This window comes from Rosa chinensis, chromosome 5, assembly GCF_002994745.2.
Source record: "Rosa chinensis cultivar Old Blush chromosome 5, RchiOBHm-V2, whole genome shotgun sequence".
Classification (NCBI taxonomy): Eukaryota; Viridiplantae; Streptophyta; class Magnoliopsida; order Rosales; family Rosaceae; genus Rosa; species Rosa chinensis.
This window is the reverse complement of record NC_037092.1, coordinates 23,646,756-23,673,534: the sequence shown is the minus strand read 5'-3', so window position 1 is coordinate 23,673,534 and position 26,779 is coordinate 23,646,756. Positions and strand designations below refer to the sequence as shown.

Here is a 26,779-nt window from a genome sequence, read left to right as displayed (position 1 = left end):
AATAAGCTCTGTTTCTACGGATCTCGAATTATAGTTCTTCACAAGGATGTTGTCATGCTTTTCAGGGACATTCATAGCTCCAATAAGCTCATGAAACATTGTGATCCGTCCTGCAGTAACATCTATTCGATAGTTTTTAGCAACTATCAATGCAGAGACGGGGAAGGTAGAGAGAGTCTTCTCAATCAACATCGCATTTGTGATATCTTTACCACAGAATTCCATTAAGGATTTAATGCGAAGTGCTTCCAAGTTGTAGTCAAGAATTGACTTGAAATCACAGAAGCAGAGGCTATGCCATCTCACTTCTAGGTCAGGAAGCAGGGAGTCATGGACGTTGCCAAATCTTTCTTCGAGTGAGACCCACAGCCTTCTGGGGTCTTTTTCATTCATACACTCGTACTGGAGCAAATCATCCATATGACGAGTCATTAGGATAGTGGCTTTCGCCTTATTTGCCTCGAAGGCTGCTCTATTTGCTTCCAAAGCTTAAGTTTGCTCTATAGTTAGCACGTCCTGACTAGGCTCGAGAATCATATCTAAGATTCCATCGGCCTTGAGATCCTGGCGGACATCACGAACCCTGTGATATCCAGAGCCAGTTGTTCCCAATGGAGCGAAGTCCAGTTTGTTCAGGTTATTCATCCTGAAAGAGAACAAGAAATTATGGTTAGTTTCGGAGCGAAAAAAGGCTACCACGAAAACAATAGAAATTTCTGAGCGTAGTCACTTCCAAGAAATTTAGGGATTTCTGAGCGTAGTCGCTTCCAAGAAATCCGATTCCAAGAGGGATTGGATTAGATCGAAACAATGATGTGTTTGTGATCGATCATAACATCTCAACAAACTCTAAGTTTGGAGGATTCTATAAGCTCCAAGCTTGGAGTGAGCACGAACCCCCACAGTTCGGCTATTGGTCTCTCCTATGAAGAAGAAAGGGGGGAGGAGGGTAAAAGAAGGGATGTTGCAAGTCCCCGAGAAAAGAAGAAAAAACTTCAGAAGCAGGAACCTTTAGAAAAGTTTACCTCTTAGGATTGCAAAGCGAGCTTTAGTCCTAGGCGAACAGAGTAGAGAGATGGTCGAGGGGTCGCGGGAGTGTCGCAGGGTTGCTGGCGTGTCACGGGCGTCGCGGATGCGTCGTTGTGTCTCGAGAATGCAGAGCCGGGAGAAAGCGGGGCCGCGAGGATGCGGAGCTGCGAAGAGGCTAAGTCGCGAGGGCAGGCGAGCGTTCGCGGGAGAAGCGAGCGCGCATGAGGGTACTAGTCTGATATCTTGCGGAAGTGTCGCAGGGTGCGGAGTGGGGGTCTCGCGAGGAGGCGAGAGTTCGCAGGAAATGCAAACGCGCGCGAAGGCAGAAGGCAAGCAGGGCTTGCGGGCGCTAGGACAGGAGGCAAGCGGGGCTTGCAAGTGCTGCAGGGGCAGTGAAGCTAACCTAGTAGGGTTAGCGTTGAGTTGTGATGCGGGGACTGCGGGGGCAATAGTAGCACAGGCGAGGCTAATCCGTTTTTAGGCTTATAACTAAGGTTATGACTCGTGCTGATAACGTGTTTTAGGGAAACGGTAATTGAGAGAGAATTGTTGTGTATGTACTTTCATTGATAATAGGAGCCTCTTTATATAGAGGATTACAATGCATAGAATCCGAATCATACAAGTTTAAGGTAATCATACATTGAATAGGAATCTCTAAGATTCTTCTAGTTAAACCCTATTAGCACTAGGTCAAGTAACCTAGAGTTTGGGCGCACAGGTGAGGCTAATCCGTTTTTAGGCTTATAACTAGGGTTATAGCTCGTGCTGATAACGTGTTTTAGGGAAACGGTAATTGAGAGAGAATTGCTGTGTATGTACTTTCATTGATAATAGGGGCCTCTTTATATAGAGGATTACAATGCATAGAATCCGAATCATACAAGTTTAAGGTAATCATACATTGAATAGGAATCTCTAAGATTCTTCTAGTTCAACCCTATTAGCACTAGGTCAAGTAACCTAAAATTTGGGCCAGACACATAATCTGGATTTCCTTAAACATATAAATCTTTTTTAAAGTAGGTTTTCGGTGTTTACATCTTTTGTCATGTGCTACTATGTAATTTTCTATAACAACAATCTGACCCAGTAAAAGGATCCAAAGATGCCGTCACTTGCAATTGTACCTTAGTTCCCAACTCCACTGTCTGCCACGTCACAAGCATGTATGTATCACTTACTCTTAGACAACTATAAATCTTGCATACTTTTTTTTGTGTAAATTTAATAATATTTTCTTTGATACTAAAAGTCGCTAGTAGGGGTGGCAATATTTGACACTGCATGAAGTTAATAGGTTTCAGTTGGAAATAATTGTGTTTTGCGCTAGCTCATTCGTGTGAATTTGATATTGAATTGCCACAAAAACGAGTTATCTTCGAGTTGATATGCTTATCCCATAGGTCATAACTCATATGTCAAACACTTAAATTGGTGCAATTTCTTCTTGTTTGTTGTAATTAATTTCGAGTAATTTGGTTTAATTGCTTTCTTGTTATTTATGTCAGTCATCTTCTATGGCTAAAGTCTAAGCATAATTATTAATATGGGCAGCATAATGTTAGCTGTTTAATCAACAAGCCGTCTTTGTGTTAAAGATTTTAACACAACTAATTAACAGGTCACGGTATGTTTGTCACCAATGAGTTGAATATGATGCTAGACAAACATGTACTACAAGCAAAGGCGACATCACAAGTTTCTATAATGATTTTGTTGTATTTTTCCTGAATGTTTTTGTAATGAAAAATTAAAGACTATTGTTTAATGACAATATCTTTTAATGATGAATTAGGTTAAACCTTCGATGGTTTTTGTCTTTTTGAGTGGTTGATGTTAAAGGGTGAGAAAGATGCATAAGCCATAAGGTGAAAGTCTCCGAGGTCTTCCTTGTGTGTGTAAAGAACTAAAGAATATTGAACGTAGCCATCAAAACTCGATTTATGTCTACAGGTCTCACTGTATCTGTAACGTTGACCCAAACAGACAAAGAAGGCGGCATGAGCTATATATAGATAAGTTGCATGTCTAAGTAGCCAGGTTAGACAAGTTGAACCGATCCAATTGGGTTTTGAGGTCCTCAGTCTATTGGTTCATTGTCACGCGCATTTAGGGTTTAAATCATACATGTCTTACGTACACATCCTGCCTTCTTACCCACGCTAATTGTCAAAAGATCATGACGTACTCCTCAAATTGGACTGGGGTACATATGCACATATGGTCCAAGTTAATTGCCATGTCTTTTTCCCCTTTTAATATAATGCACGTCTTTTTCACTTTTCTTTTTTTATGACACGTCTTTTTTACTTGGTCACTCCTCTTTTGTTAGTGAGGAATATTTACAATACTGAAAATGAAGAAAAGCGGGTCTTTTTTCTTAATCAGTGAGGTATAATCTATTGGTTATTCAAATAACCTATATTGTAGTGGTTAATCGAGTCACAAGTTTAAATCTCATTGACATTAAGGTGAAAAAAGAAATTGTTATATATTGGAGGGAGATCAAATTCTTAACTAGGCATATTCCCAATCTAATTGTTTACATTTTTCACCACTCGGGCTATATGTAATGAATAGTGCAATACAAAAATGTTGAATCTTCAAGAGAGAATTTCTTGACGTTGCTAACTGACAAATATAACTATTATAGTTGTTTTTTAAGAGAATGACCATTATAGTTGTTGGTCGTAATAAATAACATTTTTTCTTTAAAATATAATATGAAAGTAATAAATTATTTAAATGGCATTTCGATCGGATGGACCAAAGTATAGCCGAAGGTCAAACCTCGTCGACCATTCAATGTGGAAAATAACACATAAAAAAAAATAATAAATAAAAAGAAGGCAAAAGTGGCTCTTAGATCTTATAGCCGGTCCGTCCTTCCTGATCATGTATTGCTTCAATCTCATATTATATCCATCGCAGATGCAGAGAAATGCAGTCCAACGCGATTCTAAGAACCCTCGTTTGTTTTTCGTTTGTAGTCCTATTTACTTAATAATTTTTTAAATATCTTACCAAAAAAAAATTAAGCCCCGATGAGACACTAGACTTGAGTCAGCCAACTCACAGGCCTCATGTCAAGTCCAGCTCTGGCTGCCACAAACTACTTTGACCCACCTAATAAGATTGGAGAGGGTGGTTTTGGTCCTGTTCACAAGGTATTCGTCAGAACCAATCATTTCTATTCATTTTCTTCACCTGAGCTCATTTTTTTTTTTCGAGCGGATTTTCACTATGTTTGATGAATGCAGGGCCTTCTCAGATGGCACTATAATTGCTGTTAAGCATCTTTCTGCCAAATCAAAGCAAGGGAATCGTGAATTTGTGAATGAGATTGGCATGATTTCTGCTTTGCAACACCCTCATCTTGTCAAGCTCTATGGATGCTGCATTGAAGGAAATCAATTGTTCCTTGTCTAACAGTACCTGGAAAATAATAGTCTTGCACGTGCTTTGTTTGGACACCTTATGTACATTTGCCATCTCTAGCATTGCTTCTTGAATTAGTGGACATCTTTTTTTTTTTTTGGGTCAGAGATAACTATGATATCTGCATTCGATAAATTCTTTGGTAGTTTGGATTAACTTTGTCCAGAGAGGACGACGTTACAATGACATGTCACTTCATGTTTTTGTATAAGTTTCCCCCCTTTGTTAGACAAATAAGGGAAAACATCACCAATGGTCACTGAGTTGTGACTTATTCGACACTTAACTCACTGTATTTTCAACAATATCACTTAACTCACACAGTTTTACATCCGTTTTTCACTTAACTCACTATCGTTAATTCTGCTGTTAAAGCTATTAAAATTGAGGGTATATTTGTCTAAACACTAAAAAAATGCATTTCTAACTTTTTAAAAAAAAAAAAAAGACAAATTTTTTTTTCAAATTATATTTAAGTTAAAAAAATCATTTTTTATTAGAAATTTAAAAAATTTAAAAAAGTCTAATAAATGTAAATTTATGGTATATTTGTCTAAACATTGAAAAAATGCATTTCTAACTTTTTTTTAAAAAAAAAAGACAATTTTTTTCAAATTATTTTTTATTTGAAATTTCAGAAATTTAAAAAAAAATTGAAAAAAAAAAGTCTAATAAATGTAGTTTTTTTAAAGTTAAAAATGATTTTTAAGTGTTTTGATAAATATACCCTCAATTTTAATGGCTTCTAACAATAGAATTAACAACAGTGAGTTAAGTGAAAGACGGATGTAAAACTGAGTGAGTTAACTGATATTGTTGAAAACATAATGAGTTAAGTGTCGAATAAGTCATAACTCAGTGATCATTGATAATATTTCCCCGACAAATAATGTGAAGTATGTCTGTACGCGCTATAAGAGTGCTGTCTTCTGCAATATACGAATCTTGGTGGGGACAAACTTGTAATTAGAACGGGTCTTCATCATTAAGATAAAGTCATTTGTAATTTTGTAGGTCTTTTCTGATGTTAGAAAAGTCCCCGATGGCAGCCGACATATCCGTACATAAGACAAGTCAATCAAATGACAATGTAAGCAGGATAAAAAACGAATGAAAAAAATCCAAAAAATAATATTTAACCAATGCATAGTCTTTTCTATTTTCTATTTTTACAATTTAGAACAATAATCATATTCTCACATCTTGATGCATTTATGGAGCGGCTTGATTCATATACAACTCATATTTGATGATGTAGAGCACATGTTGTTGGTAGGGCCGTAGAGGGTCTTGCACATCGGCTCGTATGCTCTTGTATCATATAAAAGTATACGAATTCTGGGTTTGTACTTTCTATTTTGTGACTTCTATTGCCAATTTAAGATTTGGGGTTTAAGAAACACAGCCATCACCTTCCTTGACACAAGGAATTATTTTGTGGTCTCAGAGTAGCACGTGGCATTGACATGTGATAGTCTCAACCAATAATATCACCCGAATGTGGTGTGGACCATGTATAAGGTTAAAAAAAGAAAAGAAAATTAATTTAATAGACCAATCAAAAATAATTATGAATCACATGAGTCAATAATATCACCCCGGACCACCACATGTACTATGGTCTGAGACCATGTAATAATTTCCCCCTTGACACTGGTCTTCTGAAATGATGGTCTCCCCTGCTCTCATGTAATGTAAGAGGATTTGGTGGTCTGGGGTCTCCTTCCCCGGATTTTGGTTATCACTTGTTCCTATTTCTGTCTGATTTAGGAGGTGCTTGCTATGTTTCTTTCCTTCTGTTGCAATGTTTCTGCCTTTGGGACTTTCTGGACTTGTCCCTAATGAAATGTTCATTTCCAAAAGGACTTCTATTGCCAATTAATATGCATGGTTAGTTAGGTAGTGGATGTTTAATGTTGTACCCAATATGGTGAACCATTATGTGTAACTTCACTTGTACAATGAATAAAAGTAGTCCTTTGCTTTAAAAAAAAAAGAAAAAAAGATTGAATAGATACATTTTTGTTTATTTGGTGAAGGCAGTGTGAAGCTTCTGTTTTACTGCCACAATAAATTGTTCTCTGTAGTCAACTTAGGAGCAACTAGATTAACAAATGCATGCATATTAATATATACCAGTAGTCCTACATACACCACATCCTTAAAAATACCAAATGGTTTTTGGTTGCAATTGGTATATTAATTAACAACTTAAGACTCGGCTAACTTGGAATGTGAAATACTAAATAAGTCACTTTCTGTTTTAACTTTAATAATGTTCTGTTTTACTCGTTCAAAGTTCTTTGTATCAATATGTTTTACACATATGTTTCAAATAGTTTGACTTCATAAAAAAATAAAAAAATAAACCAAGGTAGTTCTTTTAATAGTTTGAGTTGAGCAACTGGCATTCGTAGAGTTGATGAGAAAGACATGAGTGATAGTGTCATAAAAACAAAAAACAAAAAAACAAAAAAGACATGTGTGATAATAGTCAGATACGTGTTGTTTGTTTATTCAATCGCTATAGTTTACACAGAAACTCTAGAACTGACTTTGGTGAGCGACCTCATTCTAAGTCTTCCCCGTTCTCTCTAACCAATTTCTTTTGTACCCCATCACTTCTTTCATATAGACTTATCAGTTCAGGTTATATAACTCAGCATTTTATTCGTCCTAGCCGGGCACTAGAGATTCCCTTCAATTGTTAAACGTTTTGGCCATATACAATTGAGCCGGCCAAAATATGACTTGCACATTCTTCTTCCCTAGGCTTCTTGTTCATTCTATCTTGCTGGTTATCTATGCAAGCTTTGCTTTCGGAGCTAAGCGATTATCAGAAGATGAAGGTAATATATATATATATATATATATATATATATATATATATATATATATATATATGAGAGAGAGAGATTCATATGATATATAGTTTGATCTTGTTTAGGTTTCTGTACTGAAGTCATATATCTATGGTATATGTATATATATTATTTCTGAGGATGATGTTTATTGATAATTAACTTGTGCCACTTTAACAATGTATATGTACGCAGTACAAGCTTTAAAGATCATGGGAAAGACACTGGGAAAGGACTGGGATTTCACTGCAGATCCTTGTAGCGAAGCATCTGGATGGATTACTCCCTCAACAAATAGCTCATTTGCGAACAACGTCACCTGCGGCAATTGTAGTACTGCTGGCGATGATCAGATCTGCCATGTTACAAACATGTATGTAAAACTCTCTCTCTTTCTCTCTCTCTGCACCTATGTCCGCACAGTTACTGTTGAGTACTAGACTATTCTCTTTAGCAAATTGTTTAGACTTTAGACTATTTGAATTGTCTACTTGCCCCTGGCTTTATATATTTGAATTGTTTCAGACTATTAGACTATATGAATAATCTACCTGCATGCCCTGGGTTTACATATTGAATTGTTGTAGACTTTTCAAGCACCTGAACGCTGGAAGGCTAAGAGCCTAAGACTCATGCTTGAAGACTTTTAGTTTCCGAGTCGTCTTCATCGCGTTCGATTATTCGAGAGGGTCCTGTTGCCATTAATGCATATATGATATTTACATGAGTGAGGGCTGTATTAAAGTACGGGTACGCATCCGATGGCCAGTATATATCATATAGTCTCGATCATTGACTTAATTATTGTGATGACTATATAGGAACTAAGTAATATCACTGTGTCGTGACATGCAAGTTGCCGATGTGCTTTTCACTTTCTTGTAGCCTTGCATCTCTCAAGATTTTGAATAAGGAAAATACTTACGTCCAAATCGATTTGAACTCGTTTGTTCTTTCTCTTATTGGCATACCTTTGGTAGGTCTAAATTTAAGATTTAACCGTTTAAAAATTAATAATCAACATTTAATAAGAAATGATCTTTAAAATTTGATTTAACTTTTAAATTGTTAAATCATGAATTTAAATTGTTAAATTTATGTAAATAAGAGAGAGTTTGAACACACTGATCCAAACTAACTTGAATGTAAGTATTTTCTCTAGCTCAGTGCATGGAGGTCCATATTAGTTCAAGGTCCTACAAGCACGTTGGGATCTTAATGCAGCCGTTATTTTAGACCAAGTACATGATGGTCATTTTGTCTTCATTTCATGTTCTCACGAGAATGGTTGAGAGCTTTGGACCTCACTTCTCCCATGGCCGAATAAACCTAGAGAGAGAAGAGAGAGCTACATAGCACTCTTTTCCCAAGTCTAATTTCGTTCCATCTTTAGATCGAGCAAGTCCAGTCGTTGAGGTTGGCTGGTCAATACTATTCACTGCCTTTTGTCTTTTATTTCCACCATCTAAGTTGGCTGGTCAGATACTATTCACAAAAGGTCACTTTCTGAGTCAATTTCTTGACCTGCCAACTGACATTTGGTGACCTTTTAATTTGTGAACAGTATCTAACCAGCTAACCTAGATAGTGGAAATGAAAGGTAAAAAGCAGTGAACAGTATTAACCTGCCAACCTTAACGGGTGGACTTGCTCTCAATGGATAAGTTACACGTCTAATTAGCCAGGTTAGACAAGTTAAACCAATTCAATTGGCTTTTGAGGACCGTCTATTGGTTCATTGTCACGCGTTTAGGGTTTAAATCATACATGTCTTACACATCCTTCCTTCTTTTCTTTTTTTTTGAAAATTAAAAAATAATAATAAAAAAAATAAAAAAGATCATAAAAAAAAAAAATCATAACTAAAATTATCCTTCCTTCTTACCCAAGCTAATTGTCAAAAGATCATGACGTACTCCTCAAATTGACTGGGGTATATATGGTCCAAGTTAATTGCCATGTCTTTTTCTCCTTTTTTTAATGATGTCTTTTTCACTTTTCTTTCTTTTGATGACAAACACGTCTTTTTCACAGAGAAGTATTGTCGGTAAGGAATATTTACAAGATTGAAAATGAAAAAAGGCGGGTCTTTTTTGGTTTAACCAGTGAGGTATAATTTGTAGGTTATTTCAAATAATTGATATTGGAGGTTAATCGAGTCAGAAGTTTAAATCGCATTAACATCATGGGATAAGTATGGTGGAAAAAGAAATTGTTATATATTGGAGGGAGATCAAACTCTTAACTTAGCATATTCCCAATCTCATTCTTTACATTTTTCCACCACTTGGGCTATATGTAATGAATAGTGAAATAAAAAAATGTTGAATCTTCGAGAGAGAATTTCTTGACATTATAGTTGTTTTTTTAGAGAATAATCATTATAGTTGTTGGTCACAAACTCACAATGAATACCGTATTTTCATTAAAATATAATATAAAAGTAATAAATTATTTTAAAAATTAATTAAATGGCATTTGGAATGGACCAAAGTATTGCTAAATAATATGAGACGGAATCTCTTCCGCTCTCTCTCAAATCCTAGCCGTCATGGCTGGGGGTTCTATCAACGACGCTTGACGCCAACACCAAGCAGAGCCTCTCTCTCAAAATCAAAACCATCCAACGTTAATTCTTTTCGACAAGCTTTCAATCGATCCTCCTTGCACCAAAGTACAGTCTCGAATGTGTGGGTGCCGGCAACTGGTGTGGGAGATCATGGGGAAATCTAGTTGTTTCTCAGTGTCAAGTTGCAGAGAGGTGCTCTACAATTGATTGGGGCCGAGTCAGGCCATCTAGAGCACGGCTTAAGGTTGCCAAAAATTGGAGAGTCTGGTCGATTATGATCGACAATCTGATTTTGTTGATGGTGGAACAAAAGGATCAATTAGGTATGAGGAGAAATTTCTGGGCCCAAAACAGAGGAAATCTAGCGGTAGTCCGATCTGTGGGTATTGTGACAGCTGTGGCAATGGTTTGGACATAGGAGGTTGACGGCAAGCTCGGCTTAAAGTGGATCAAATGTGTTTTGACAGGTCATGGCAGGTTGGAGATTGTTAAGAATCAGAAACAATAAACAATATCCAACTATATCTGGGAGATGATCTGTGTGATCTTATTGAACAAACTTAGGCTTTAAATAGCCTTTACAACCTTCAATAGAAAGGAGAAAAACCAGTTCACGTCAACAACTAACCAACGTGAATAAAGCAACTAACTAAGAATTCAAATACAAGAAACAAGGACCCTAAAGACTAGGGCTTATTCAAACAGAATTCAAATCCTAACAGAACCTAAACTTTCTCTTCATTCCCTCCCTTAAACTAGTTCCCAGCTGTAACTAGTTTAATTTAGGAACTTGACAAACTCCCAACTGACTTCGAAACATCTGAAATGCATCCAAGGTAAGTGGCTTTGTCATCACATCTGCCAGCTGATCTTGTGTTCCACAATACACCAACTCGACAACTCCTTCTCGAGTGAGATCACGAAGAAAATGGAATCGCACGTCAATGTGCTTGCTCCTGCCATGCAACACAGGATTCTTTGAAAGTTTAATTGTGGAACTATTATCACAAAGAATAGTGGTGCACTTACTTTGTTCCAGACCCAGCTTTTCAAGTATTCTCCTCATCCACACAACTTGGCTAGCACAACCTGCTGCAGCTACAAACTCTGCTTCAATGGTTGAGAGTGTGACTATAGGCTGCTTCCTTGATGACCAAGCAACAGCTCCAGACCCCAACATAAACACATACCTTGATGTGCTTTTGCAGTCATCCAAATCCCTTGCATAATTGCTATATGCAAAGCCAACTAACTCTTCACACCCTCCCTTCTTGTAGAAAATCCCAAGCTCAGTGGTTCCCCTCAAATATCTCAATATTTTCTTAGCTGCCATCATGTGTAACTCAGTAGGTTTGGCCATATATCTGCTGATCAAGCTCATTGAATACATCAAATCTGACCTTGTAGCCGTTAAATACATAAGACAACCCACCATCTGCTTAAACAACGTCTCATCAACTCGGACTCCTTTTTCATCTTTGAAAAGCTTACAACCTGGAACAATGGGATTATAAACCAGATTGCAATTCTTCATTTTAAACCTCCTCAACACCTCCAAAGCTTACTTCCTTTGGCTAATATATATTCCATCTGTCCTCTGTAACATTTTTATGCCAAGGAAGAATCTCATTCTCCCCAGATCATTCATGTCAAACTCTCTTAACATGGAACTTTTAAATTCAGCAAGCATCAATTCATCATTGCCAGTAAATATTAAATCATCAACATATAGACTAACAATGAGAATCATACCTCCCTCCTTTGTCTTAAATGAAAGGGTGTGCTCACTATAACACTTCTCAAATCCTTGACTCGTGAAATGTTTTTCAATCTGACTGAACCAAGCTCATGGAGCTTGTTTCAGTCCATAGAGTGCATTTTTAAGCCTATATACCTTCTGAGAATTGTTCTTCACTTCATAACCCTTAGGCTGCTACACGTACACTTCTTCATTAAGCTCCCCATGCAAAAAGGCTGATTTAACATCAAGTTGGTAAAGAATCCAACCCTTTTGAGATGCTAAGGCCATAATTATTCTCACTGTGTCCATCCTTGCAACTGGTGCAAAAACCTCAGTATAGTCCACTCCTTGTTGTTGCACATACCCCTTCGCAACAAATCGTGCTTTGAACTTATCCACTTCTCCATTTTCTTTGAATTTGGTCTTATAGACCCATTTCACTCCAATTTTCTTTGCATCTTGAGGTAAATCAGTGAGTTCCCATGTGTCATTCCGCTCTATTGCTTTTATTTCCATATCCATAGCCATCCTCCATTTTTCATGCCTTACTGCCTCTTCAAAATGTATCGGATCTGATGAAGCAAATAAGGCTATATTGGCACCTACGTCTTCTTCCTCCGAGAGCCCTTCTCCACTAACATAATTATTCATCCAGAATGGAGGTCCTCTGACCCTTCCTTCTTTTGAGCTTGATGACTCTCCTCCATTCTCCTTATTAAAGGAATTTTCTGGTTCCTCTACATTAGCTTCTTCTTCTTCTTCTTCCCCATTCACTGTTCCATCAACTCCTCCATTCACTGCCCCATTATCTTCCTCATTATCCCATTCCAAATCAGCTACGACATACTCTTCATAACTCTTATCCCAGCTCCACGACTTGTCCTCCTCAAAAACTACATCTCGGCTTATAACCACCTTTTTTGCAACAGGATCGTAGAGCCTATATGCCTTAGACTCGTTGCTTACTCCTAACAACACACGTGGAAAGCTCTTTGCATCCAATTTTGTTCTTTTCACGTCAGGGACATGCACATGTGCTACGCACCCGAAAACCCTAAAATGTTCCACTGAGGGTTTGCTTCCAGTCCAAGCTTCCTCGGGTGTTTGGTTTTTCACCTCTAGTGTAGGACTCCAATTGAGAACATACGTCGTCCAATTTACTGCTTCCAGTCAAAAGGTCTTGGGGATCTCCTTTTCAGACAACATGCATTGAACCATATTCATCATTGTTCGATTTTTCCATTCAGCTACTCCATTTTGCTATGGAGTATATGCCGCCGTCAATTGCCTTTTGATTCCATGCTCAATACAAAATTCACTGAACTCAGAGGATGTGAATTCTCCTCCTCGATCTGTTTTCAAACATTTAATAAACTTTCCCACCTCCTTCTCCACACAACTTTTAAAATGTTTAAACATGCTCAATGCCACTGATTTCTCTACTAAAAAATAAGTCCAAGCTTTTCTAGTAAAATCATCAATGAAACATATGAGGTACCTCTTTTTGCTATTGGAATTGGGAGAGATTGGTCCGCATAAATCTGCATGAATAAGTTGAAGTTTCTCTGTGGCCCTCCAATTGCTTTGCTTTGGGATTGGATCCCTGTGTTTCTTCCCAATCAAGCAATTCTCACACATTGTCGATGAAGACTTGAACTAAGGCATGCCATGCACCATCTTTCTGAATTGGAGAGTCCTCAAACCCTTGTAGCTCAAATGTCCATACCGGCAATGCCATAGATGTGTCAAATCCTGTGTTGATGTGTAGAGGCAAGATGGCTTTTGAGATAGAGAGTTTGCTAATAATACAAACATCCGATTTGTTGTCATATCAGTTTGTATTATGAGCCCCTTCTCTGGATGATAGATTTTGAGTTTCCTTGCTTAATAAGAATTGCCAATCCTCTTTCTTGTAGTTGTCCGATACTTAGAAGATTATTTTTAAGCTCTGGTACATAATAAACTTCACTAACAACATGAGTAAGACCACCTACTTTCAACCTTACATTGCCTCTGCTCAACACATCCATCCTTGTGTTGTTTCCCAACTTCACTTTGTGCCTGAAATCTTCATTTAAATCACAGAATAGGCTCTTGTCACCACACATGTGGTTGCTACATCCAGAGTCTAGAAACCATACATCTTCCCTTCGAGCTTCATTCACCTCCACATAAGCCATGAGCAGCATCTCTTCCTCCTCTCCTAACTCAGCATAATTAGCTTCTCTTTCCCAGCTTGGACATTCAAATTGAAAATATCTGAGCTTGTGACATTTAAAACACTCCACCGTTGCTTTGTTGTAAGATTGGCGGCCTCTTCCTCTCCCTCTGCCTCTGAAGAAACCTCGACCCCGTCCTCTTGTACCAAACCTTTATTTAGAGGTGATTTTGAGAGCTTGCTCCTCCCCTGTATGTCTCTGAAGTTTCTGCTCATGAACAATGAGAGAACTCTGCAACTCATCGATGGAAAGCTGATCGATGTCTTTGGATTCTTCGATCGAGCAGACGACGTAGTTAAACTTCTCACTCAATGATCTGAGGATCTTTTCCACTATTGTAACATCTTGCATCTGCTCTCCATTTGTCCTTATCTTATTGGCCACAGACAATACTCTTGAAAAATACTCAGTAACCCCTTCTCCTGCCTTCATCTCTAAGGTTTTGAACTCTCTGCGGAGAGCTTGCAGATGTGATCTTTTCACCCTTGCACTCCCTTCAAATTTCTTCTTCATGGACTCCCAGATCTGTTTGGAGGTATCCTTCACAAGAATAGTCTCCAATATTGTTCGATCAATTGCCTGAAAGAGATAGTTTTTCACCTTCAGATCTTTGAGCTTCAACTCTTCTAGCCTCCTGCACTGTGCGTCTGTCTGCTCCACTCCAACTGCTGGCTCAACATAGTCAGTCTCTATTAACCCCCAGTACTCCTTGGATCGAAGGAAGTTCTCCATTAACATGATCCAATGATCAAAATGACCATCGAAGCGAGGAATGGCTGGCTGCACAAAGTTTCCTTCGGTAGTCATCTCCTTTGCTGCTGCAAAGCCTCAAAGACTGCTGCTTTGATTTGTCAGGCCCAGTGGGGGCTCTGATACCAGAATGTTAAGAATTAAAAACAATAAACAATATCCAACTATATCTGGGAGATGATCTGTGTGATCTTATTGAACAAACTTAGGCTTTAAATAGCCTTTACAACCTTCAACAGAAAGGAGAAAAACCAGTTCACGTTAGCAACTAACCAACGTGAATAAAGCAACTAACTAAGAATTCAAATACAAGAAACAAGGACCCTAAAGACTAGGGCTTATTTAAACAGAATTCAAATCCTAACATAACCTAGACTTTCTCTTCAGAGAGGAACATGGCCAGGCTCGCCATTGCGACGATTGGACTCATGAAAATGAACGGCGGGGAGATGGCGAGGCGAAGACGCTTCTGGATGGCGACATCGAACGTCATTCGCCGGAACCACGATTTGGAGACTGCGATCATGAACAGTGCAGCAAAGGGTGAACCCAATTTGGGTTGGGTGCCCAGATCAGTTTTATGGCCAATTTACGTTGGAGGTCCAATTCTGTTTGGGTGCCTAAACCCTCTTGGGTGTCCACACAAAGTTGGGTGCTCCAATTCAATCATGTTTTGGGACTTCAAGTTTTGGGCTATGAGTCTATGGGGTTTTGAATTTGGGATCCAGGAGGAGCGACCCACCCCAACCTCCTAGTCCTAGCTTGGATCACGAGGAAATTTAATTTTTTGTTGAAATATGCCTATGTACTATGCTCTAGATTTTTCATAGTTATAGGCTTGCTTCTGAATAAGTGAGCACTGGTTGTCTAATGGGTGGTGCTAGCATACCACGTCCTAAACTTGCCCTAGAGTTGGCAAGGGAAGGTATGTATCTGTGTCATTCTAGCTTGAGATTAATGAATGATTACTTGGTTAAAAAAAAAAAAAGTATTGCTAAATGTGTTTAATTTATTATTCACTACCAGCTCCAAAAAACCCGGACGACTGAGTCTAGGGTTTGAGAATTTCTTCTTATCAGGCAGCGCTCGAGGCCAGTGCTGATTCGCCTCGCCTCTCATGGGGTTGCTGCCGGACGGGTAATTGAATGCTATGTTCTCGGGGAGTTCTGGAGAGAGTTTTTTACTCGTGGTTTTGGCTGGATGGCTTGGTGGCAAGTTCCAGGTGTGATCTCTAGGTGTTTGGTACTATGTGTAGAGACGATGCACATTGGTGTGAGATTTTCTAAACTCGCGGCGGCGTGGGGAGGAAGATCTGGCGGGCGGTACGTGGTGTCTCCTTTCTCCAGGTTTGGTGCACTTTGTGGGATGCTGGGTTCGGTGTCGGAGCGGTTTGTTACGGCATGGAGATGGCGTGGCAGGGTGCGACGAATTGGCGGCATGGATTGGGGCGGCGGGATCTGGCAGAGCAGCCCAGAATATTGTTCACGGTGGAGTTGGTGGCTGGGCTTGTCTTAGCCATTCCAGCTGGCAATGCGTTGGGTCTTTCTTCTAGGGCTGCCCTTGGGCCTAAGGCTTAGCTTGCTTTGAGTTTTGGGCCTATATTTAGTTTTTTTTTTCTTTCTAATAATTCCTTACTTTTTAGGATCCTATGCTCATTAGTTCTAAGTGAGCGCAAATAAGTATTAGTTACTTTGCCTACTTGCCTATAAATTATGTATTGTCATAGTTATAGACTCGCTTTAGATAAGTGAGCGATAAGTTCAGATATAGTTGGTCTATCCTATGTATCACTGTGGTTTACCATGAAGCCTTGTCCTGTCTATTGTGAGGCAGCGGGTGGATATGTAATGACCTTCTTGGCATAAGTTTTATCAATGGAATTACCATTCATTCAAAAAAAGTATTGCTAAATGTCAAAGAGGCTCTTAGATCGTATAGCTGGTCCTTCCTTCCTGATCATATATTGCTTCAATCTCATATTATAGCCATCGCAGACGCAGAGCAATGCAGTCCCACGCGATTCTAAGAACCCTCGTTTGTTTTTCGTTCATAGTCCTATTGTCCTAATATGACTCAAGTTGGTTTTCCTAAAGCGTTTCCTGAAGTACCAATTGCATGCAAGTTGTTCGATGAAATTCCCCCAAAAAATGCACCTACACATTTTTCTGTGCAAAGCAAAAGTGATTTTTGTAAAACTATCTCTTATTGGATGAATGATGAAATGACAATTGCAGTACACAACAGTAAATTAAGGTTTAACTGCATGATTGAAGCTAAGTTTACAGTTTAAACAGCAATCCTTGCTTCTGTTGGTTACAAAGGGTTGGAGTTCATAGCTGAACTTTATGCTGGATTCTCTTTGTTGCTATTTTCGTATGGGTTTGGCGGTAAATCATGAGTAATTTATCTGTTTTGGTCTTAGTTCAGTGGTTGTGTTTCCATTTAGGCACAGTTTAACCGAGTTATTGATATTTGTTATATAGTGATTGAGATATATAATATAACCATGTATTTTGATGAAGTGCAGACTTTTGAAATCTCAGAATTTGCCGGGAAAACTCCCGCCAGAGTTGATCAGGCTCCCCTATCTCCAGGAAATGTAAGCGCACTGTTAACACTCCATGTTTGAGTCATATTAATTTCATTAACTAATTCATCTGTATTTCAGTTTTGAATGAGGCAATGACTCTTTTCTTTCTTTCTCCTTCAGTGATCTCTCCCGCAACTACCTGAATGGCACCATCCCTCCAGAATGGGGTGCCCTGCCACTACTTAACATGTACTTCTTTTCTCCGTCTATATACATATGTGTATATGTGATATTAATTATTTCATGTCATGCTCATATATTTTGTTCTAATGGCCACTTCAATGTTCTTTCATCCATTTTTTTCTTAAACAAAGAATCTAAGACAGGTTTGTATAGCTTGATGTCCCATCACGCACCATTTGGATAATAAATATTTGAATGTTAGATATGGAGTACTTTTTGTGCATTTCATATTCATAGCCATTTTAATGTTATTTAGCCATTATTTAATAAAAATGCTTTTAAAATGTGAGTATTGTTGCAGTTCCCTTGTAGGAAACCGTTTGACAGGTTCTCTACCTGTTGAGCTTGCAAACATCACCACCCTGAAAAGTTTGTAAGTCTTGATAAGAACATTTGTATCCTTCTCCCCTTACTTGATGTGTGAACTTTCTCATGATTTGGAATTAAATATGTTCTGTGCAGGGCCATCGATTTCAATAGCTTCTCTGGAGTTCTTCCTGTTCAGCTTGGGAACTTGCCCAACATAGAAAGAATGTAGGATGTCCTATTAGAACTTTTAGCCATGATAACTGATGTTTGGTTTTATCTGGATTTGTTTTTCCATAGACATATGCTTATGTTTGTCGCTTATAAATCATGTGTAACCTTTTGGATCTTTTGTAGTTGCATGCTTGATATTTATTTGGAATTAGTCTTTATTTTTAGCTTTTATTCCTTTAATTGGTTAGGCTTCTTACCTCAAACAACTTTACTGGGGACTTGCCGGAAACATTTGCAGGGCTTACTACGCTAAAAGACTTGTAAGCTTTTCGTTTTCTTTCTTTCTTTATTTCTTTAATTATGATGTCCTTAGCACCCAACCTAGTTATTATGTATCTCATTCCGAGAAAAGTTGTATCATTTTTATTCTTCCCATTGTTATGCAGTCGGATTAATGACAATTCCTTTTCTGGAAAGATACCTAATTTTATTCAGAATTGGACAAATCTTGAAAAACTGTGAGTGCCTTTTATGTCTTTCAAGTTTAATTACTGTTGCTCGATTCTGAATTTCATATGATCACACTAATTTATACTATGACTTGTGAAACAGTGCGATTCAGGCTAGTGGCTTGACCGGGCCCATTCCTTACGGCATTTCTCTTTTGACAAAATTAACTGACATGTTAGTACCTTTTGTTATAGTTTGCTGGTTTGTAGAATGGAATAGATTAGGATTGTGTAACTAATTTATACTTGCAGGAGAATTACTGACTTGAATGGCCCTGAATCATCATTTCCTCCACTTGAGAATATGAAAAAACCAAAGATACTGTGAGTTAAATACTTCCATGTGGCACACATTCTGGCTGCTCCAGGCGTCTTTGCCAACTCAAGTATAAGTGTTTATGTTACAGGATGTTGCGGAATTGCAATATTAGTGGACAGCTACCTGCATATCTTGGGGGAATGACAACTTTGAAAACTTTGTTAGTACAATGTCTTTGTTGCTGTTCTGTCTTCTATAAATTATCTTATTTCTACATCCTACTATGTGAATAGAAGGATCATGATTACATTTTCTTTGATTGGAATCTTTGCAGAGACCTCAGCTTTAACAAGCTAACCGGAGAAATTCCAAGCAGCTTTTCTGGTCTAGCAAAAATTGATTACATGTAAGCAATGAATAACAGATCTTGATTCTTTTACTGATTGCTAGGGGATTTACAATTAAGGAGCAAAGTGAGGCCTCTTCTATATATTCTTTTTTCGTGCTCCCTACATGCATGAGAGTTGGGCAAATGTTAGGGTTTTGGGGTCTAGCTGTTGTCTAACAGTAGGATTTGATGGAGTGTTGCCAAGTAATAAGTGAGATAGTTTTTGTATAATATGTTGTGGATGAAGCAAGAATTTGATATCGATGGGCATAAAAAGAACCGAGTACCCACATCAAACATATCATGAGATGATATAAACAGATGCTCAGTTGTTTTTGCATTAATAATGTTTAGGTTCTTGACTGGAAATATGCTCACTGGATCTGTGCCAGATTGGATGAATAGAGGAGGCAACATGTAAGCTCTATTCTAGAAAAGCTATAATAGCAAATGCTCCTCCTTCTCTTCTTCTTCATTTTAGATGGTGAACAGAAGTTTACTTGAGCCTTTTTATGCAGTGATCTTTCATACAACGACTTCACCACTAAGTCAGAGGCTGTCAGTTGTGAAGGCGGCTTGTAAGAATATCTTTGTTAATTTATATTTTGTTCATGTTCTGCAGAGCAAGCTTATTAACTTATGAGTATATGTAAATTACTACAGGAACTTGTTTGCAAGCTCTTCCGGGGGCAACACTACGTAAGTTTAATATAGTCTTTTAAAAGCATGCATAAAAGTTTTACTTGGAATTCGTAGATCAATGTGCACTGCAGTTGGTCTATCATGTTTTCTTGCTGATCTTTCTGGACCCTGTATTGTTCTGTTTGCAGATCTGTTTCATGTCTGAAAATTGCAAAATGTCCAAAACGTAAGTTGGGTTGCATTTATGCCCTCTACAAATGTCTATGGTCTTTTCTTTGTTTTCCCCTTCCTTCTTTGTTTGTTTGTTGGTTTTTTAATCCTTTTTTTTTTTTTGAAGGCTGAAAGCTTAGTAGCTAAAAAAGATATAAGACTTTCTAAGGAACAAAAGACTAGAAAGTAAAATTATCAATTATCTACCAATGCTCTGAACAATGAGTCAAGATATTATTTTGCTAAGGGTGCAGACTTTAGTGAACAGCAAACTTGGTCTCTTTACAATTCAAATTTAAGTATAGAACTATCTGCTACAATATGCAATGCAAAAAAGGTTGGTGTTAAAGTTGCAAGTCTGTATGAGCATAGTACGTTTCAGTCCTATAGTGTCTCAGCATTGAACTATGATGATCAGGGTGTGGGAGGATGATGAGGGTTAAATCCAAAAACTACTTATTACTTAGCTTTGACAATATATACACCCATGGGTTCTTAAACTTTAAAGTGCACCAGTCTCTGCTTTTTATACTTTTAAGATCAAAAGCATATTGATTATGCACCCTAAGTTTTGGCCTTGTCATCTACAATAGCATCTTGCATAGTCTTTGCCTAGTTTATTGAACTTTTAGGATGAAGTTTGCAGATAATTATTTCATTTGGATGATTCCCCCTAGCTTAAAGCCTAACACTAAAAGATAAATATATATATATATATATATACATATATATATATATATATAGACACACACACACACATATCCTATCCAGAGCGGAGCTCCACTTTGAAATTAACGTGTGAAGTTTGAGTTTTGGGTCACTTTTCGGTCGCATATCCACATCTCGACCATTCAGTTTCTAGGTACTAGTGTATAGATCATCTTTGCAAATTTTCAGCTAAAATGATGATTGTTAAGGCATTGATAACCGCCTTAAAGCTAGTACGGTTCAGGTTGACAGATTCAGTCTGTCCATTGGTTTAAGAGAGTTAGATACGTTAACGATGATCAATTTGGCTGAAAATTTGTAGAGATGATCTATACAATAGTACCTAAAAACTGAACGGTCGAGATGTGGATATGTGACCGAAAAGTGACCCAAAACTCGAACTTCACACGTTAATTTCAAAACGGAGATCCGCTCTTGATAGGATCTGATGTATGTATGTGTGTGTGTGTGTGTGTGTGTATTATTTCTTAGGTATATCAATGATGACTTATCTTTGTCAACCTGTATATGTAGTCCCTCTAACCTTTCCATTGCAACAAAGGAATATAGAAGTAATTACCATTTTCTTCCTTCTAGGGTGAATTGATTTCTTTTTATCTTCCTTCTCAAGGGCTACTAACCTGTTTTTGCTTTTCTTTCCTAGCTTCGTTCTCTCTCCACATAAATTGTGGCGGAAAAGAAGTAACTCTCAGTGAAAATTTCACATGGCCTATAATGGCAACATATGAGGATGATACAGATAACTCTGGGCCTTCAAAATTTTACCAAAGCAGAACAAATTGGGCGTCAAGCAACACTGGTTACTTTCCTGATGATGATCGTACTACAGATACCTTTATCTGGCCTAATTCATCTAGACTCTCTATAACCAATAATCCTCAGCTGTATTTGAATGCACGCCTTTCTCCTATTTCTCTAACTTATTATGGGTTTTGCCTGGGAAATGGAATCTACACAGTAAACCTCCATTTTGCCGAGATAATGTTTACAAATGATAAAACATATAGCAGCTTGGGAAGGCGTATATTTGATATTTATATCCAGGTGAGACATATTTCCACATATATCGGCTAAAGTTTATACTAATTTAAGAAATGTTGTCAAAACAAATATTACTTTGTTTTTGGCCGATTAATTATTGCTCTGTCTTCGTTATGTATGAATTTTATGGCAACATGCATTTAAATACAGTCAAGTCTGTAGAAGCCTTAGTAAATATGAACATGAAATGTTAAGTAATTGTACTACTCTATTGCAGGGGTTACTAGTGCTGAAGGATTTTAACATTGCGAATGACGCAGGAGGGTTTGGTATAGCAGTCGTAAAAAACTTCACTGCTAATGTAACTAGTAATACCTTGGAGATCCGTTTATTTTGGGCTGGGAAAGGGACAACAGGCATCCCTGACAGAGGACACTATGGTCCTCTGATATCAGCTATTTCTGTAGATCCCAGTAAGTTTAATATTTTCTAAAATCTGATGTTCTCCTAAAAACTAGTTGTGGACCATTGGGAGTTTCTATATAAGGATATTCCATCCATCCTATGATAGGAGCTTCTGACACAAGTTTGCAGTTTATTTCTTTGTTTTGTGCATTGCCAAAGAAATGCATCTACTTACTTAGTTACTTTATCACTCTGTTTTACCTAGTTTGACTCTGAGAATTGAGGAAATCATCTCCATTTAGTCCTCTTGTCACAAAATGATTAATGTGTATGTTTGTAGGTGTATGTGCTTCAAAGTTCATTGACATTCAACATGGAGGGTTTTTACATGAAAGTTTTCCTTTTACCTTTGAAAAAATAAAAATTGACAGCAAACTTGTTTATCTCATTATCTACTTATTTTAAGGTTCCCCCAAGGGTACTCTTTTGTCTTTGGGAGCATTGGGTTGCTGGTTGAATAATGCACTTCTATCAATGACATTTACTGTATACTAAAGCTTTTCTTCTTCTGGCAGACTTTAAACCCCCGAAAGAGGCCTTGACAGGAGGTGGAGGTGGAGGTGGAAGTGGAATACCTATAGGTGTAGTAGTTGGAATTGTGGTTGGGGGAATCTTCATTATACTACTTATTTTTGGTATTCTTTGGTGGAAAGGCTTTCTAAGACGAGAAAGGACTCTTGAACAAGGTATTTGCAGTCAGTTTGTGATACTAATAATAGTTTATCTTTAGATTAATTTAGGACTCTTGAGGCTTCCTAAGATGATATTAATATTGTTCTACTTTTCATCAATATTACCCAACATATGAGCATTATAATGCTTCTAAGATGGTAAATGTTTAGATTTCAAATCTTTAATTTGTACATAATGCTGGTAGAATACGTTACATGATTTTGTCGAAAGTATTAGTTAGGTGACTTTGTTAAATTCTAGGTGTCGAATCACTCTGAAGCTTGAATTCATAACGCTATATCATTCTAAAAATTTGGGCAACCATTTCTTATATATATCAATTTGCTTCCTACACAGATTTAAATGGTGTGGACTTGCAAACCAGTAAATTTACCTTGAGGCAAATCAAAGCTGCGACAAATGACTTTGACCCAGCTAATAAGATTGGAGAAGGTGGTTTTGGTCCTGTTCACAAGGTAATGTCAGAACCAATCATTAATTTCTATTCATTTTCTTCACCTGAGCTCATTTTTTTTCGAGCGGATTTTCACTATGTTTGATGAATGCAGGGCCTTCTATCAGATGGCACCATAATTGCTGTTAAGCAGCTTTCTGCCAAATCAAAGCAAGGGAATCGTGAATTTGTGAATGAGATTGGCATGATTTCTGCTTTGCAACACCCTCATCTTGTCAAGCTCTATGGATGCTGCATTGAAGGAAATCAATTGTTTCTTATTTACGAGTACATGGAAAATAATAGCCTTGCACGGGCCTTGTTTGGTAAATATATATGCAGCATAACTGTTTCTGTCGTGACCTTCCGTTGGTTCATGCAAGTGGATGTATGCGATTTTCTTATAACTAGATTTTTTTTTTTTTTTTGACAAATTGAAGGCCCGGAAGTAAGTCAGTTGAAGTTAGATTGGCCAACAAGGCACAATATCTGTGTTGGTATTGCAAGAGGTTTGGCCTTCCTCCATGAGGAGTCAAGGTTGAAGATCGTTCATCGAGACATCAAAGCTACTAATGTGCTACTTGATAAAAATCTTTTCCCGAAGATATCTGACTTTGGCCTAGCCAAGCTTGATGAAGATGATAATACCCACATAAGCACCCGGATTGCTGGAACTTAGTAAGTCCTGTTGTTTTAACTTATAACCTTTTAGTTAACTCTTCATTTCACCGCAAGCCATCCATAGAAATAGGAAAAAGAAGATGGAACAAATTGAAGGTTTCTTCCAATATATAGCTATGTTTATTAATCTCTATTGCATTTTAAGTACCCGGCCAGTTTGGAAAAGACCCGATCGGGGTTTGTATAAATAGTTGTATTTCAGTATTTTTACTGTTTTTCTAAATGTGGGAATTTATGTTTGAATTTGTTTTTGCAGTGGATATATGGCACCTGAATATGCGATGCGTGGCTATCTAACTGATAAAGCCGATGTTTATAGTTTTGGAATTGTTGTACTGGAAATTGTTAGTGGGAGGAGCAATACAACTTACCGGACAAAGGAAGAATGCTTTTATCTTCTTGATTGGGTAACTTGAATCTATTTCTTCCTTGTTCACTTTAGTTTTATTGGTCCTTGAATCAAAAGAAGCATGTATACCTATAATGATTGAAATCCTTAATCTTGTTTCTAGGCACTTCATCTAAAAGAGAAAGGGAACATCCTGGAACTAGTTGATCCAAGGTTGGGTTCAGACTTTAACAAAGAAGAAATGATGATCACAATCAATGTGGCTCTTCTTTGCACTAATGTCATTGCAGCAGATAGGCCTACGATGTCTTCAGTGGTGAGCATGCTTGAAGGCAAGGCTTCTGTTCAAGAGTTGGTCATGGATCCTAATGCGTCGAAGGATGAGATCAATGAAATGAGGAAACATTTTCAGTCCATTGTTGCAGAAAACACGAGTGAGAATAGTCAGAGGCAAACTATGTCAACCGAAGGGCCTTGGACTGCTTCATCTACATCAGCTAATGATCTTTATCCAGTCCATCCTGATTCAAATTACTTGGAGAACAGAAATTAGAGAAACTGAGCAAACTGTCTTCACTTTGTTACCGGTATATATATGTTCATAAACCATTTCAACTTATTTCTTTTCGAAATATAGTGAATGAATGTTCACAGAAGAACGTAGGTTCTTATATAGCATAGCAATTGTTGATTGTGAAGTAAGTTGTTCACAGTACCATCTTTTCAGTTTATTGAACTGAATTTCTCTTCTGATTACCTACTCTGGAATAAATCATTTTGGATTAACTTGAATATAGAGAAACTAGAATATCTTGTCATTTGATTCAATTTCAGCAAATGTAGCTATTACAATGAGGTGTTCTATAGTGGATGTGGATCGGAGTGCACGGCAAACAATTTGCAATCTAACAGTTCCTGATTGTAGAGTTTTAATACTGTTAACGTTAGTGATCCATGGGATCTCTAGTTAGCTTTAGAGAGAGAGAGAGAGTGACACGAGATGCATAGTGGTTCGTTTCCCGCCTTAGCGGGAAACTACGTCCACTTGAATGTTGTAGTATGTGTGTTTGGGATTACAAAGTGTGTAATGAAGTGGGTTGAGTTGTGGGAGGAGGCATTCCTTTTATAGGTGAAGGAATGCTCTTCCTTTACATGGTTTCCGATGTGGGACTCAAATATCACTATTCTAGTATAGAAAAGCTATGTTGTGAGGGCAACTTGGTAAGGTCGGAAATGTGGCTTCCCGGCGACGTATTTGCCACTTCCGGATACCGTAGCGTAGTTTGAACATAGGGCTACAAGATGCAAGTAGCAGTTGGATCCCACGAGGGTGTTGTTTATGCTTGGTGAGGTAACAAACTAGCCTTGCTAGTAGAGGTATCTACAAGTCCCCGAAGTCCCCGAGTAAGAGGAGCTTCTTGGTTGGGGAGTTATAATCATGAAGTTATCAAGCATAAACAATGTTCGAGAGGCGCCTAGCCCCTACAAATACTACCTGATACTGAAGAATTTTTGCATTACAGTGATGTATCTTGGGATAAGAGACAACTACCTGGTGGTGACTAGAGAGGTAAAGATGTCGAGTGAGAGAGACTCGCTCATAGGGTTTCAGATTGATGCTAAGCAATGTTCAAAGGCGAAAGCGAAATCGAGGGCGTCTTGTTAGTGGGCATTGAGGCGATCGGCTTTCCCGCAAATGTTATTCTAATATATTACATTTATAAATAATATGAAAATACATAAAAATATAAACTAATAAATAAAATATTGTTCAAGTAAATCCAGAATATGTGTCTGGCCTAAACTAGAGGTTACTTGCTCTAGTGATATAGGGTTTATATTAGAGATATTCTTGGAGAATCTTAGGAGATATCCATTCAATGTACGATTATGTTTCCATGTACAACTCTATCTCTATATTTGTAATCATCTATATAAAGAGGCCCTTATTATCAATGAAAGCACGACTCAATTCTCTCCCAATTTTGGTTTTCCTTAAACACGTTATTAGCACGAAGCCCTAATCCTGAAACCCTAAATTCGTAGCCTTCAAAACCTAGCCACCACCGCCTCATATATTGAAGCCCTCAATCATAGGATTCCATAACCGGCGGCGGTACCACCAGAACTGGCCACCGGAAGTATCGAGACAGCCCTCTAAGAAGACAAAAAGGGATCCCTACACCGGTTCACCACCTTCCAGACCTCTGATTGCTACCATATTTTTCTAGCAACAGCTTTTCGATACAGAATCTAGGAACCGGAAGAAAAATACCAAAAAACCGGTATAAAAGTAGCTGGATCGGCCAACAGAAAAGCCAACAGGAGAAAGAAAAAAAAAAAGAAAAAAGGAAAGGAAAAGAAGCCCAGAAGCCCAAGAAGCCTAGAAGCCCAAGACAAGCCCAAGCCCACTGACGCAGACCCACAGCCCCACAGCCACGTCAGCAGAACAATCATCTGCCACGTCAGCATCCGGGGACCCACTGCCACGTCATCACAGTACCCCACTGCCACATCAGCTCGATCGGTTAGATCCTGGTCAACGTCGGTCAACGGTCAACACCGATCAACAGTTAA

General features: G+C 38.0%; 2 protein-coding genes across 2 annotated transcripts; one reads left to right on the top strand and one right to left on the bottom strand.

Annotated features, from left to right (window-relative positions):
* Positions 1–7,005: 7,005 nt before the first annotated feature.
* On the top strand, positions 7,006–24,988 carry LOC112167955 (probable leucine-rich repeat receptor-like serine/threonine-protein kinase At3g14840). Its single transcript, XM_024305061.2, has 24 exons — positions 7,006–7,319; positions 7,527–7,704; positions 17,138–17,209; positions 17,321–17,389; positions 17,685–17,756; positions 17,846–17,917; positions 18,112–18,183; positions 18,310–18,381; positions 18,476–18,547; positions 18,625–18,696; positions 18,780–18,851; positions 18,966–19,037; positions 19,374–19,436; positions 19,538–19,597; positions 19,683–19,718; positions 19,850–19,887; positions 21,244–21,644; positions 21,859–22,054; positions 22,562–22,732; positions 23,076–23,194; positions 23,288–23,498; positions 23,613–23,850; positions 24,110–24,260; positions 24,366–24,988. Exons 1-24 carry the CDS (start codon positions 7,217–7,219, stop codon positions 24,753–24,755), a joined length of 3,072 nt encoding a protein of 1,023 aa, XP_024160829.1. The 5' UTR covers positions 7,006–7,216; the 3' UTR covers positions 24,756–24,988.
* On the bottom strand, positions 8,116–12,433 carry LOC121049015 (secreted RxLR effector protein 161-like). Its single transcript, XM_040505413.1, has 2 exons — positions 10,930–12,433; positions 8,116–10,856 (listed from the first exon to the last, which is right to left on the bottom strand). Exons 1-2 carry the CDS (start codon positions 11,432–11,434, stop codon positions 10,753–10,755), a joined length of 609 nt encoding a protein of 202 aa, XP_040361347.1. The 5' UTR covers positions 11,435–12,433; the 3' UTR covers positions 8,116–10,752.
* Positions 24,989–26,779: the final 1,791 nt, after the last annotated feature.

Bases quoted from the DNA above. Each gene is read 5' to 3' on its own strand.
- LOC112167955 (XM_024305061.2), top strand. From the start codon at position 7,217: ATGACTTGCACATTCTTCTTCCCTAGGCTTCTTGTTCATTCTATCTTG. The intron at 18,548-18,624 runs GTTAGTACCTTT...TTATACTTGCAG, and splicing joins TTGACAAAATTAACTGACAT to GAGAATTACTGACTTGAATG. The intron at 23,851-24,109 runs GTAAGTCCTGTT...TTGTTTTTGCAG, and splicing joins ACCCGGATTGCTGGAACTTA to TGGATATATGGCACCTGAAT.
- LOC121049015 (XM_040505413.1), bottom strand. From the start codon at position 11,434: ATGAAGAATTGCAATCTGGTTTATAATCCCATTGTTCCAGGTTGTAAG. The intron at 10,857-10,929 runs GTAAGTGCACCA...GTTGCATGGCAG, and splicing joins AAAGCTGGGTCTGGAACAAA to GAGCAAGCACATTGACGTGC.